This window comes from Lithobates pipiens, unplaced genomic scaffold (assembly GCF_037356315.1).
Source record: "Lithobates pipiens isolate NorthernLeopardFrog02 unplaced genomic scaffold, aLitPip1_a1.2 Scaffold_18, whole genome shotgun sequence".
Classification (NCBI taxonomy): Eukaryota; Metazoa; Chordata; class Amphibia; order Anura; family Ranidae; genus Lithobates; species Lithobates pipiens.
In genome coordinates, this window is record NW_027507758.1 from 576,854,355 (window position 1) to 576,866,965 (window position 12,611).

Genomic DNA, 12,611 nt, shown 5'->3' on the forward strand with positions numbered 1-12,611 from the left:
AAATTTTGGCCAAAATTTATGAAGAAAAATTACTAATTGGCAAAAATTTATGACAGAAACGAAGAAAAAGGCATTTTTTTTCACAAAATTTACGTTTTATTTTATTTATAGCACAAAAAATAAAAAACCCACTAGTGATTAAATACCACTAAAAGAAAGCTCTATTTGTGTGGAAAAAAGGACGCAAGTTTCATATGGATACAGTGTAGGATGACTGAGTAATTGTCATTCAAACTGTGAGAGCGCTGAAAGCTGAAAATTGGTCTGGTCAGGAAGGGGGTGTAACTGCACTGTACTGAGGTGGTTAAAGTGGTTATAAAGTCTAATGCCGTGTACACACGACCTGACTTTCCGGCAGATTAGGTCTGATGGTCTTCCCGACAGACTTTCTGTGGAGTTCCAATGGACTTGGCCACACATGAATGGACTAAGTCCATATGAAAATCCATTTGTTTTGAACGTGATGACGTAAATGGGACTAAACAAGGGAGTTCCATAGCCAGTAGCCAATAGCTGCCCTTGCGTCATATTTGGTCCATCGGACTAGCACACAGACCAACGGTTTTCCCGATTTATAGTCCGTCTGAATTGAGTACATCAGATAGATTTGAAACATGTTCCATTTCTAGGTCCATTGGAATATTTTTTTAGAAAAATGATCCGACTGGCCCCGCACACGATCGGATTACCCGACAGACTGATCCCGTCGCACCTAGTCTACTGGAAAGTCTGGTCGGGTGTACATGGCATTAGGGTTTTCTACCTTATTGCGTTCTATGTATTAAGGTAAAAAAACTTTCTGTGCTACATATGTCCCCCAGTCACCCCTTATACTTACATGAGCCTCCTCTTGATCCAGCGATGCGCATGAGAGCAGCGGCTCTCCCAGCTCTATTCCTCCTCACTGCACAAATATCAGCAGGAGCCAATCAATCAAATTCTGTGACAAAGAAGTGGGGGGGGGGGGGCAGGACTGAGCTGCCCTGTCTGTGTGTCAATGGACACAGACAGGGTGGCTTGGGAGGGAGCCTGCACAAGTGCCCCCATAGGAAGCAGCTTCCTAAGGGGGTACTTGCCAAAGAGTAGAAGCCAGGAGTGCCGGGGGGATCCCAGAAGATGATGTTACTTTAAAGCCCCACTCCAGGATAAAATCCTATCTCCACCCTCCAGCCTCGAACAAATCGCTAAATTATTTAACAGCAACCTTAACTAAATACCATTTTTGCTTACCAGTAGCCTCGGCATGTAATACTCCAGTCCAAGCTTAAATTCTTCTGTTTACTTCCTGGTTTGGGTGTCCACATCACATCAGGCAGGCACTGAACACTTACTTTATGATAGACATGTGCGCCGTCAATAAACTTGTTTTGTTTCATTCCGTTCCATTTCGTATTAGCCGTTAATTCATATTTTGTAATTCGTGTCCGAAATTCGATTTGGATTCGTACGAAATACAAATTTTCACTAGGTTCATTAACTTTTCGTAACAATTACGAATGTTCATTATGATGAATTTAAAAAGCAAAAAATACCTTTCTCAGTATGGCAGTCGTCAACTCATTATGAGGGGCTCCCACCATCCCTGAGCTGTGCTGACTTCCTCCTGGACCTGTATCCCTGCTATGCTCATTATGAGGGGCTTCCACCCTCCCTGTCCTGTACTGCCTTCCTGTGTTATAACTTCATCATACTGAATAATGGTAATTATTATGACAATTATAAAACGATATTAATGACATTCTTATTTTGTCCGATTCTGAATCTCCCATCGACTACCAGTACCAGTCTCCCACTCCCATATTAAAAAAGGTAATTTTCCCAACCCTCACTCAGCAGCAGCAGCAGAAAACCTCTGATTGGTCAACAAAACACCAGTCACATTTCCGTTGTAATGGAATTTGGATCTTAAATTAGTCGACGAAATTTCGTATTTCGTATACAATTCAGAAGCATAGAAATTCGTATTTTGGATGCTTCCAAATGTACGAATTTTCAGAAATCAATTTTTGATTCATACGAAACTAACCACACATGTCTACTATATAATGGGCTGCAGGGACCTGGTGGCATCACACCTTTGGATCAGTGGTCCCCCGACCCAGAAACAGGAGTTGGAATCAGGATTAATTAATGGCTTTTAAAGTAATTCATTAAAGATAACTAAAAAGGTGCTTAGCCTAGATAAATCATTAAAAATATATATTTTTTTTTTTCAGGTGTATTATTTGCTCATGGAGAGAACTGGAAGGTAATGAGAAGGTTTACACTTTCAACATTACGGGATTTTGGAATGGGAAGGAGATCTATAGAAAACAAAATTAACGAGGAAGCACAATGTTTAATACAAGAATTAAAATCCTACAAAGGTGAGTAAGAGAGTAAGCCATATAATATTTTAGAAACTAGTATAGTTACTTGTTCCTTGTACCCCAAGTAAAGTCCCGGCCCTAATCCGTGAGGCTTTACTGATGTCTGTTCCCCCACTGGGGAGATTTTCCTTTGCTTCCTGTTGCGCCACTATGAAATGAATTGCATAGTTACCATGGGAGGACTAGAGTGAAGGGGAAAGAGGGGTGAGCCAGAGAGGAGGACTGTTTGACTGTGACCCGGGAGCACACAATTGGCAATATCATACTATTATAGGACCTGCCTTTTCGCAGGACACACACAAATCGCAGCTTAAATGAATCAAACCGCAGCAGTCCGGAAGGGTTTCCATCAGGCAGAGAGTAATAAAGCAGATTGTATTTTTTGTATAATAGAGTGAGTAAAAATAAGATGGTTTTGTTAGGAATTTCCACATACAAATCCTAAGGTGAATTAGCCAGGATGGGGTTTCTTGTCCATTACCTCAATACAATGCTGTTGGTTTTAAAAAAGAAAAAAATGTTGAATGTTTTCTACAACCTGGATATTTTAAACTTTTGTTTTCAATTTTAGGGGAACCGTTTGAAAATATGACCATAGTCACTGCTGCGGTAGCCAACATAATTGTGTCTATTTTACTGGGTGACAGATTTGAATATGGTGATCCAACAATACTGAAGCTGATGCGCATAATTAATGAAAATATCAGGAGCTTTGGAAGTATTATGATCAGAGTAAGTGCCAATAAGTTTCATACTTAAATAATTAGGGTAGCTATAAGCATAGGAGGGCATTCTAAGGTGTTGCAACTATAAGCTCTTGTACACACGGTCGGACGTTCCGACGACAAAATCTGTCGGATTTTGTCCGAAACTGGTGTTGCATACACCCGGTCGGACAAAGTTGTCAGAATATCGGATCGTTTGTAACGTGATGACGTTATTTCGTTATGACGGGACTATGTTCAGGCTAGTAGCCAATAGCTTTGGTCTCGTAATTTGATCTGAGCATGCGTGGCACTTTGTTCGATCGGAATTCTCGACAAACGATCGGACAAAGTCTGATCGGATCATGTTGTCGGAAAATTTTATAGCCCAGCTCTAAAATGTTGTCGGTCGGATATTCTGATGGAAACAGTCCGATGGAGACCACACACGGTCGGATTATCCGACAACGCGGTCTGATCGGACATTTTTAGACGGAATATCCGACCGTGTGTACAAGGGCATAGACTACTTTCTATAACCTCATATGCAAATACCATACAGCAACTAAACAGTAATGATGGACACAAATGCCAGATCCCACCCCATAGAGGTGACATCATTCAGGATGCTGCTAAACCCAACCCCCAGAAGTGATATCATCTGGTTGTAGTTAAGCCTTGCCCCTGGAGTGCTGTCAACCAGGTGACACCCTAGGAACTGGCACAATGGTTGGTACAAGTGTTCCTAGAGTATATTATTGCAGTGCCAAATATTAGGGGAATAGCAGTCAGTGATGTTCAAACAATGTAACTTATGTGAGACCTCACTTCAATTGGTAGCGCTTTAACAACTCTTTTTCTTGTCCAATTTTATTAAAAGAAAGTTCAAACAAAGTTTCAAAATTCATAATCATTGTGTTTCCCCACAGGGATTTACAAAATTGGATGATCTGCCTGCTGGTTTACATATACATCACTGTGGCTCTGGCCCCTTCACTTCAGGCCCTTGTCTGTCTTCTACGGACCATTCTCTCACAAATGCTTTGTCCATACAGCTAGCAGCTCTTTGCTGCTCTGACTCCCACTTGTCTCTTCTAAGTGGAGCCCTCCTGACTTCTGGACAGATACTTGCTCTATCTGCCCAGAGCCCTAGTCCTGACTCTACAAAATGACCTGGACAATCGGTGTGCCAGTGCTTCACAAAACACAGGCCCAGGATTGGAGATTTCATCTTCTCCCAGATCCCTACAAAATCTCTGGGCTCCAGGTCTCAAATCGGGTTTTACTAACTGATAATAAAACTTAAAAGCCAGTTTCCTCTGAATGGCACAAGCCCCTAAACCTGCCTGGATAAGAATACTGGGTCATAAACTTGTTTAACACCATGGCAGGGCATAGCACTGCCACACTTACCTAAATTCCTATGTGGCTGTAATTCCTCCAGCATTGGGGTGAAGCTTCTGGATAGAATGTAGATAGTCTATAAGGGGTGTAGTGCCATCTATTTATTATTTTGATCATTAATTCCCAGTGTTAGACACAGTGGGATGCTTTGTGGATTTCCCTGAATACATGTTGCCATTACTAATTTGTCATGGATGAAGTTATAAAATAGTGATATCCATTTTGTATTGCTTTTGGGAGTAGTGTAAAATAGCCAATCATTGTTAGACATTCTTATCTTTGGGATTGGATTTAGTTTTAGAAAATGGGATATCCGTATTCAGGAAAAAATTGTGTTATTTGGCATTTTGTACTCATTCAGTATTTGTTCAGCAGATTTAGGTTGGGGCCCATTGAAGAGATCCAATATGTGTATGATACCATGTTTTGTGAATGGTTTGATGGATAGAATGGGAATCTTGGCTTCTAGGAGGTCAATTGGAAGCTTGTAATCAATCTCGCATGTATTTGGGTAGTGTTGGGCTAAGAGGTATCTCCATGCCTGTATTGACACATGAATTGGGGGTGATATATGGTGGGTATCCCAAGATTTCCAGATGTCACCCATGAGGAATTATTTTAGGTCAGTCGTTGGGATCTGTGTTGTACCCATAGTGGTTTGTTATTCTCTTGAAGCCAGTGTTTAAGATGGTACAATCTCACTGCCCATATATAGTCATATAAATCTGTTAAGCCAGCTCCTCTGAACTTTTTATGTGGTGTGAGGCTGTTTCAGGGGCATTTAGCTTTTTTGCCTTCCCATATAAATTTCGCTATGAGGTTGGACATGGTTTTGAGAAATGGTAAGGTATATGGGTTGGAATGGTAATGTTTGAAGTACATATAAAATTTGTAGCAGAATTTACATTTTGAAAGCTGCTTTTTTGTCTAGCCATGATAGTTCTTTTCTGGACATTTCCTTTAATTGGGATTCCAGTTTGGTCATTAGCGGTATGATATTTGCCTCAGCAAGTGAGGAGGTTGTATTTGTGAACAAGATTCCTAGGTATGTGATGCCTTTTTTACTCCATGTGTATGGGAGCTTGATTTGTAATATGTTTTGGATGTGTGTCGGTATTCCCAGGTTTAAGGTTAAAGATTTGGCGAAATTTACTTTGTAGTATGAGACATCCCCAAAATCTGTTAAGAATTTGTGGGCCTGTTCTAGACAGTACTGGTGAAAGGTTTTTTGACACCCTAGAGGAAACCTAATTTTACCACCCCCTCCATTGGCTCCACCCCTTTGCCCTGCTCATATATACCCCAACTTTTTATTTAGGCGCCCATCAATGCAGCCTACCCGCGCCCATCAATGCAGCCTACCCGCATCTATCAATGCAGCCTACCAGTGCCCATCAATGAATGTTTGCTTGCTCCCATTCATTCGAGAGTCGGGACACAGACACAGTCCTCTGCCGCTGCTGCACCTCTGACACTATGTGCGAAAGGAGGGGCGGCTGCCTGCTGATGCTGAGACTTAGTTGCTTGCTGCAGAGAGGAGAGTAGAAACACCAGTGGCTGGGTGCCCTAGGCAGCAGTGCGCCCTACGCAGCCTCCTATTTTGCCTAGTAGTAGCACCGGCCCTGGTTCTAGAGAAGTGAGAGAATTGGTTAGTAGTAGTATTACGTTGTCCGCAAACCAATTTATAGTGTGCATGCTAGAACCAAACTGGAAACCTGTGATTGAAGAATGTGACCTAATGGCTTCTGCCAGGGGTTCTATTATTGGGTTAAAGATGGTCAGTGATAGGGGGCCCATTAGTTATGTTTATGGACGAAGATAGAAAGCATGAAGAATATTCCTGTGCTGATGGGCAGGAGTACAATTCTAGGATAGCCTTTAGTATAGATCCCTGGAATCCAAACTTGGTTATCACTATTTCCATGTATGGCCAATGGACCCTGTTGAATGCCTTCTCTGCGTCTAAAGACAACAGCAGATAGGGCGTTCGAGTTTTCTTAGCTCGATAATTAACACTTCTAGTGGCATCTGAGGTTTGTCTCCCCTTCACAAAACCCATCTGGTCATGTTGAATAATGGAGGAATGATATATTTATTCACGTTTTGGCTAGTAATTTTGCATATATTTTGATATCTGATTTCAAAAGGAATATGGGTCTGAAGTTGGCTGGTGTGTTTGGGTCTTTTCCCGGTTTGGGTAGAGTTACTATATGTGCTCTCAAAAATTAAAACAAAAAAGTGTGGCGCTTAGGTGGCAACAAACCACATGAACCAGTAAGGCACTAATTCAAGCAAAGAAAATTACATACACTTCAAAAAAAAAAGAAATTATGTGTAAATTCCGTTGTATATTAAGAGATCTTACTCCCAGGTGGAAGAGTGCATGAACCTCATGCACACAAAAGATTAAGGTAAATAAAATTAATTTAACATATACAGTCCATCAAGTGAACGTCTAACAGTCCTTGAAATGTGTAATATCAATCACAATTCCAAACTTGAGGTGACGTGAAAAAAGGTGAAATTCAACTTCTGATGTGTAGAATAATACCACCACCACCGTGATAAAGAAGGGGAGAGGAGGCTTACCAAATGACGTGGACTCAAAGGAAGGCTTACGCCTCTCGAGTCATATGGGCCTGTAGGTTAGCAAACCAGATAATCATACATCTAGTATGTAATCTCCCACAAGTCTTCAGGTCATGAAATCATCCGTAGCGATCCTCCTATAGTGCTCATCCCACGAAAATAGGGGGCTCAGGTATCAAAGACCATGGAAGTAGAAAACTAGCATAGCGTGATACCGTTTTAAGATCCAATTTATTAAAAAATAATAATAAAATTACACTCGCATTTGGTTCAATCGTAATAACATAGTCAGAAAGTAGCGATGTCTGTAAGGGGGTCCACCCGACGCGTTTCAACTAAACAGCCGTCCTCTGGGGTGTGCTCTCAGAATTTCTTGACGGAAGGTTGAGGAATCTGCTGCTTGTGTAAATACTGAACATAGGTAAGGTGATAGTAGGTTTTATAATTTTTGTTGGACAAACTGTCCGGTCCTGGTGATTTACCATTAGGTAGTGTGTCTATAACTGTTTCTATTTCTATGGTAGTAAACGGGGCATTTTAACTATTTCAGTTTTGGAAAGAGAAGGACATTGTATTCCTTGTAGGAATTTTAGTAATTTCTCTGTATTTGGTTGTGCCGTGGAGGTATCTTTGTGTAGGTTATACTGTATAATGTTCCATAGTATTCGGCAAATTGATTTGCTATGTCTAGTGGATTGGTGATCTTGTGTTGGGTGGGATGTTTCAGGAATGCTATTCTGGATTTTGTGCATTCTGCTTTAAGTCTGTTGGCTAAATATTTGCCTGCCCTGTTAGTATTAGTGTAGTAGTTATGTTTCAGGCATCTGAGATGTTTGTTATATTTGTTTTGAGAGATGTTCTCTCATATTTTTCTCTGAGTTTGGAAAGTGTGTTAGTTAATGTGACTGTCGGTGATTTTTTGTTTTTGTTTTGAGTTTCTATAGTGTGGATTTAAGATTTCGATGTGTTTAAGTTTTGACGTGTAGAGTTTATTTTTTTTTTTTTTTTTTTTATTCTCTGGCCCCTAATTGTATGAATATGCCCCTCATGACGGCCTTGTGTGCATTCCATAAGATATATGGGTCAGTTACTGATGTATCATTAGTCAGGAAGAATTCCTGGAGATTCTGAGAGATTTTTGTGTAGTGCCAGTTAGGGGAGGAAGAGGAGACGCCCTGTTCTCTAAGCTACATAGATATTGCAGCGTGGTCCAATCACATGATGTCATGTATTTGGACATTTAGTTCTTATTGCAAGAGCCACTTGTCTGTCAAAAACGGGTCAATACGTGAGTATGAACAATGTCTATGTGAGAAAAAGGTGTAGTCCTTCTCATGAGCATGAATTAGCATACATCTCCATGTACCAAACAGTTCCTCTGTATGGAGTAATGTCTGCAGGCGTGTTGTGCCGTTGGGTTTGCTTGTAGTGGTGTCCATTTTTGGATCCGAGGTTAGGTTAAATATACCGCATGCCAGGAGTTTTCCGTGTTTCATAAAGTTTTTTTTTTATTTTTTATTTTTTTTTTTTGTTTGTTTTTTAGTACTTTCCTGATAAAGCGGAGTTAGTGAGAGATTGGAGCATATAGTGTTACCAGTGTATACAGTTTGAATTTTAAATGCCCAGTTATGATGATGTATCTGCCCCCATTCATCTAATAGGGTTTCCTTGAGTTGAAAGAGGGCGTTTTTTATGGCTAGGCGCACCCCTCCTTTTTTGTGGTTGGATGTACAAGCCAAAAATACATTTGGGTAATCCCTGTGTGTGCAGATTTGGGGTGTTTGAAAGTGAGTTTCCTGCTCACAGAGGATGTCCACCCTCTGCTTTCAGACTTCTTTGCAAATGGAAAATCTTTTAACAGGGTGGTTTAGGCCCTGTGCGTTAATTGAAAGGCAGGTGGTGGTCATTGCATTTGCGGTGCATCTTGTCATATAATTATGTGGTGTAGGTACTCACTGCGTCCACATGGTCTTCTCTGGTATGACTCGGTGTGATGTGGAGAGGTTATGTGAAGCTTGTTTTCATCACCAGATGGGTTTAAATTTGCTTCTGATATGGCTGCGTGTATCAAACAGATAACAAAGCATATGTAGCAGATGACATTTAGGATCAAATGTCATACGCATGTAAATTTAGTTTTTGGCCTCAGAACAAAGGTTTTGAGGGTTAATTTTGTAGGTAGGTCTTAACACCAGTCTGGCCAGGCTGTGTTTGGAAGTTCTGCCTGGTCATGTGAACGGTGAGGTGCACATGACAGGCTAGAACCAGGTCTAGTTGGATGTTTGGCTCTGAGAAGGCCGATACCCAATCAGTGAGAGTGTCAGGGCCCACTGAGGAGTCTGGGAAGGGGTACTTAAGGGGGTGTGGGTCACGTGTTCGGGGTTCCAGAGTTATTCGTGAGACCCGTGTGATCTGGTCTTGTTCCAGGACTGGGGAAGCCCCGTGAGGGGTCCCGGTCATGGGGTGTTCGACACCCCGCAACATGTTCCTGTCAGTGGCCCCTGATAGACCTGTTTGGTCTGGGGTAGGGATCCGTCTGTTCCCAAGTCTCGGAACCTGCTGGTCCAAGGCGCAGTAACCGAGGGAGGATTCAGCTCGTGGAAGTGACTGGGGGAGGACTCTTCGGAGGACGGCCGGCAAGTGGCATCCTGAGAAGTGCCTGGTTACTGAGTTGAGAAGGACACTGACAAATTCACACTTTTCCAGTACCTTTGAGGAGACGGGAAACGTTCCAGGTATGGAGGAAAAAGGTTCCTATTCACCCTTAGTTGATTGTTCAAGTTTGAGTCAACGTACTGACTGCCATGATCTCTGGCTAGAGATCTGTTCAGCCTTGAAGTACCCAGCTGCGAGTGGCTACTCTCTGGGTGGAAATAGAGACTTAGCTAGACCTGCAGTTAAAGGTGCCTGAGTTCTTCACCCTTGCCCTCTGTTCCCTAAGAGACTATGTTAATTGAGAGTTCTTACTTCAAAATAAAACCTTTTAAAGAGAACTTCATCTGTGTCAGTGTTCAAGTCTTTGGGTATCAACCCTGGGAACCCCTAGAAGTGGAAGAGCAGGCCAAGAGAAGGTAACTGGTAAGCCCATAAAGTCAAGACCGCCCTGCAACAGGTTATGGCCGATACACATAGAAAGTAGAAAACATAAGAAATGGATCTTGCAACTGATCCTTGGGCAGATATATCTGTGTTGGTATTTGGAGGGAAAAAAGGAGATAAGAATAGTTAGCTCCTAAAACCGGAGGTGATCTTGGTTAGCTGTGGTGTTTACTTACGAGCTTCCAACATTGTTTTTCTTGTTAGAGCGCTTGTGTGATACCACTTGCCACTCATTTTGGACTGGATGTGGTCTTACTGGGAATGATTGGTATGAGAGTTGGTCTTGGAGTAAGCCCAACTGTTGTAAGGCTGTGATCCCTTCCTTCAGCATTGTTACTGACATTGTGGTCCTGTGTGTGTGTGTGTGCGTGTGTGTGTGTGTGTGTGTGTGTGTGTGTGTGTGCGTGTGATGGATAGGGTTGCATGATATTTCCACTTGTGGAGGACTTCGTGGTTCCTTAATGATTTAGTAATGGTTGCCAAGTTGCAGCGGCATTGTAGTGTATGCCTGGAGAGATCAGGGAGTAGACTTGTATTGGCGTATTGTGGAGGGATGTTGTCTGGTCTTCATGACGCTTGTAGGATTTGTTCCTTTATGTGGTAATAATGAACCCTTAAAAGGACATCCCTTTGGAGTCTCCTCTGGGAGAGAGGAGGATTTGGGGCCCTGGGAATTCTGTCCACTATGAGGTCCTGTGCTATCAGCGTTGGTACCAAGGTGAACAGGGTGTGGGTATATTGGCTTGTACCTCCCTTGTGCACTTGTTGATTCCTCTGATCATATCTGTTTGTAAAGAGGATCGCAGGGACAGTAGCATATCTTTCAGCATTGTGCCAGATATGGGTTTGTCGGATGTGGGGAAGTCGGCTATGGGATCTCCATCCTGCTGTGTCAGGGTTTTGTGGCACACTTACCTCAATCTCTGGGTCAGGCTGCGGCCAAGCTGGTGAGTCCCTTCTTGGCTTCAATTTTGCTGGACTTCTCGTGGATAGACCTGAGCATTTAGTTTCATTCCAACTTGAAATTCAGACAAATTTTTCATTATTCGGAAATGCGGATGCATCCGAATTTACGAAAATTACAAAAGTAACAAATTTAAACGAATCCGAGAAAAAGCAAACACATTTGAAACCAAATTCGAATAAAATAAAAAACGATTTTCTAAAAAAAATACAATAAAATAGAATATAAAATTAATAAAGCAATAGAGTATATATAGAATATTCTTTTCTTTTCTATTTTCTATTCTATAATAGTCTTTTCTATTCAAATTCATTCTATATACGAAATTCGAATTTCAGAACATGGCTTCTGAAGTTTGAATTTCATATAGAATGAATTTGAATAGAAAAAATAAAAGAAGAAAATAAAATAGAAAATAAAAGAATAGACTAGAAAAACAATAGAATAGAATAAAATATAATATATATTATATTCTGTTCTATTGTTTTTCTAGTCTATTCTTTTCTACTCTATTCTAATCCTTTTTATATTCAAATTAATTTTATACGTAATTCGAAAGAGGGGAAAAAAAAAAAGTTATATATATATATATATATATATATATATATATATATATATATATATATATATATATATATAATTACTTTTTTTTTTTTTTTTTATGCTGGTCTATTGTTTTTCTATGCTATTCTTTTTCTATTTTATTCTAATCTTTTCTATTTGAATGCAAATTCATTCTATACGAAATTTGAATTTCAGAAAATGGTTATATAGGAATAGAATGAAATCAAATTCTAAAAAAGACTAGAATAGAAAAAAAAAAAATAAAAAAAAAATATATATATATATATATATATATATATAATATATCCATCTTCCGAAATTGGAATTTGGTATAGAATGAATTTGAATAGAAAAGATTAGAATATGTATTTTTTGTTCTATTGTTTTTCTATGCTATTATTTTATATTATTTTCCATTCTATTTTAATCTCTTCTATTGGAATTCGATTTCATTCTATACAAATTTCGTAAAATGGTTATATATAGTTTACTTTTTCAAATTCAGTCTTTTTTTTTTTTTTTTTTTTTTTTAATGCAGTAGAATTTTTTTCGAATTTGATAGTTTTTTTTTTTTTTTTTTTTGGGAACTCGGTCAAATTTTTTTCGAATACGAAACTAAACGAATCCCAAAAATGAATGCAACAAATTTAACGAAACAAATTTAGTTAAATAACAAAACGAGGAAAGAGGGGGCAAAAGTGGGACTTTATATGAAACAACACATTGAAAGGTCAATTAAATCAATCAATAAAAAGATAATTTATTGGCGATGCACAGGGAGATACTACAGTAGTATTAACAATACGTCAATATTAAAATGCATAGACATATACAGAAACATATAAGATAAAATAATTTAAAAAAATGAAAAATAAATAGAAAAATATATAATAATAATAATAAAAATAATAAATAAAT

General features: G+C 39.7%; 1 protein-coding gene across 2 annotated transcripts in view; it reads left to right on the forward strand.

Moving 5' to 3' along the window:
• LOC143989070 (cytochrome P450 2K1-like) overlaps nt 1-12,611 on the forward strand; it is a 66,091-nt gene that overhangs the window by 15,774 nt on the left and 37,706 nt on the right. For both annotated transcript variants that reach the window (XM_077489081.1, XM_077489082.1), the window contains exons 5-6: nt 2,217-2,366; nt 2,941-3,101. In XM_077489081.1, coding sequence (XP_077345207.1) covers nt 2,217-2,366; nt 2,941-3,101 — 311 coding nt within the window. The remainder of the gene's footprint in view (nt 1-2,216; nt 2,367-2,940; nt 3,102-12,611) is intronic.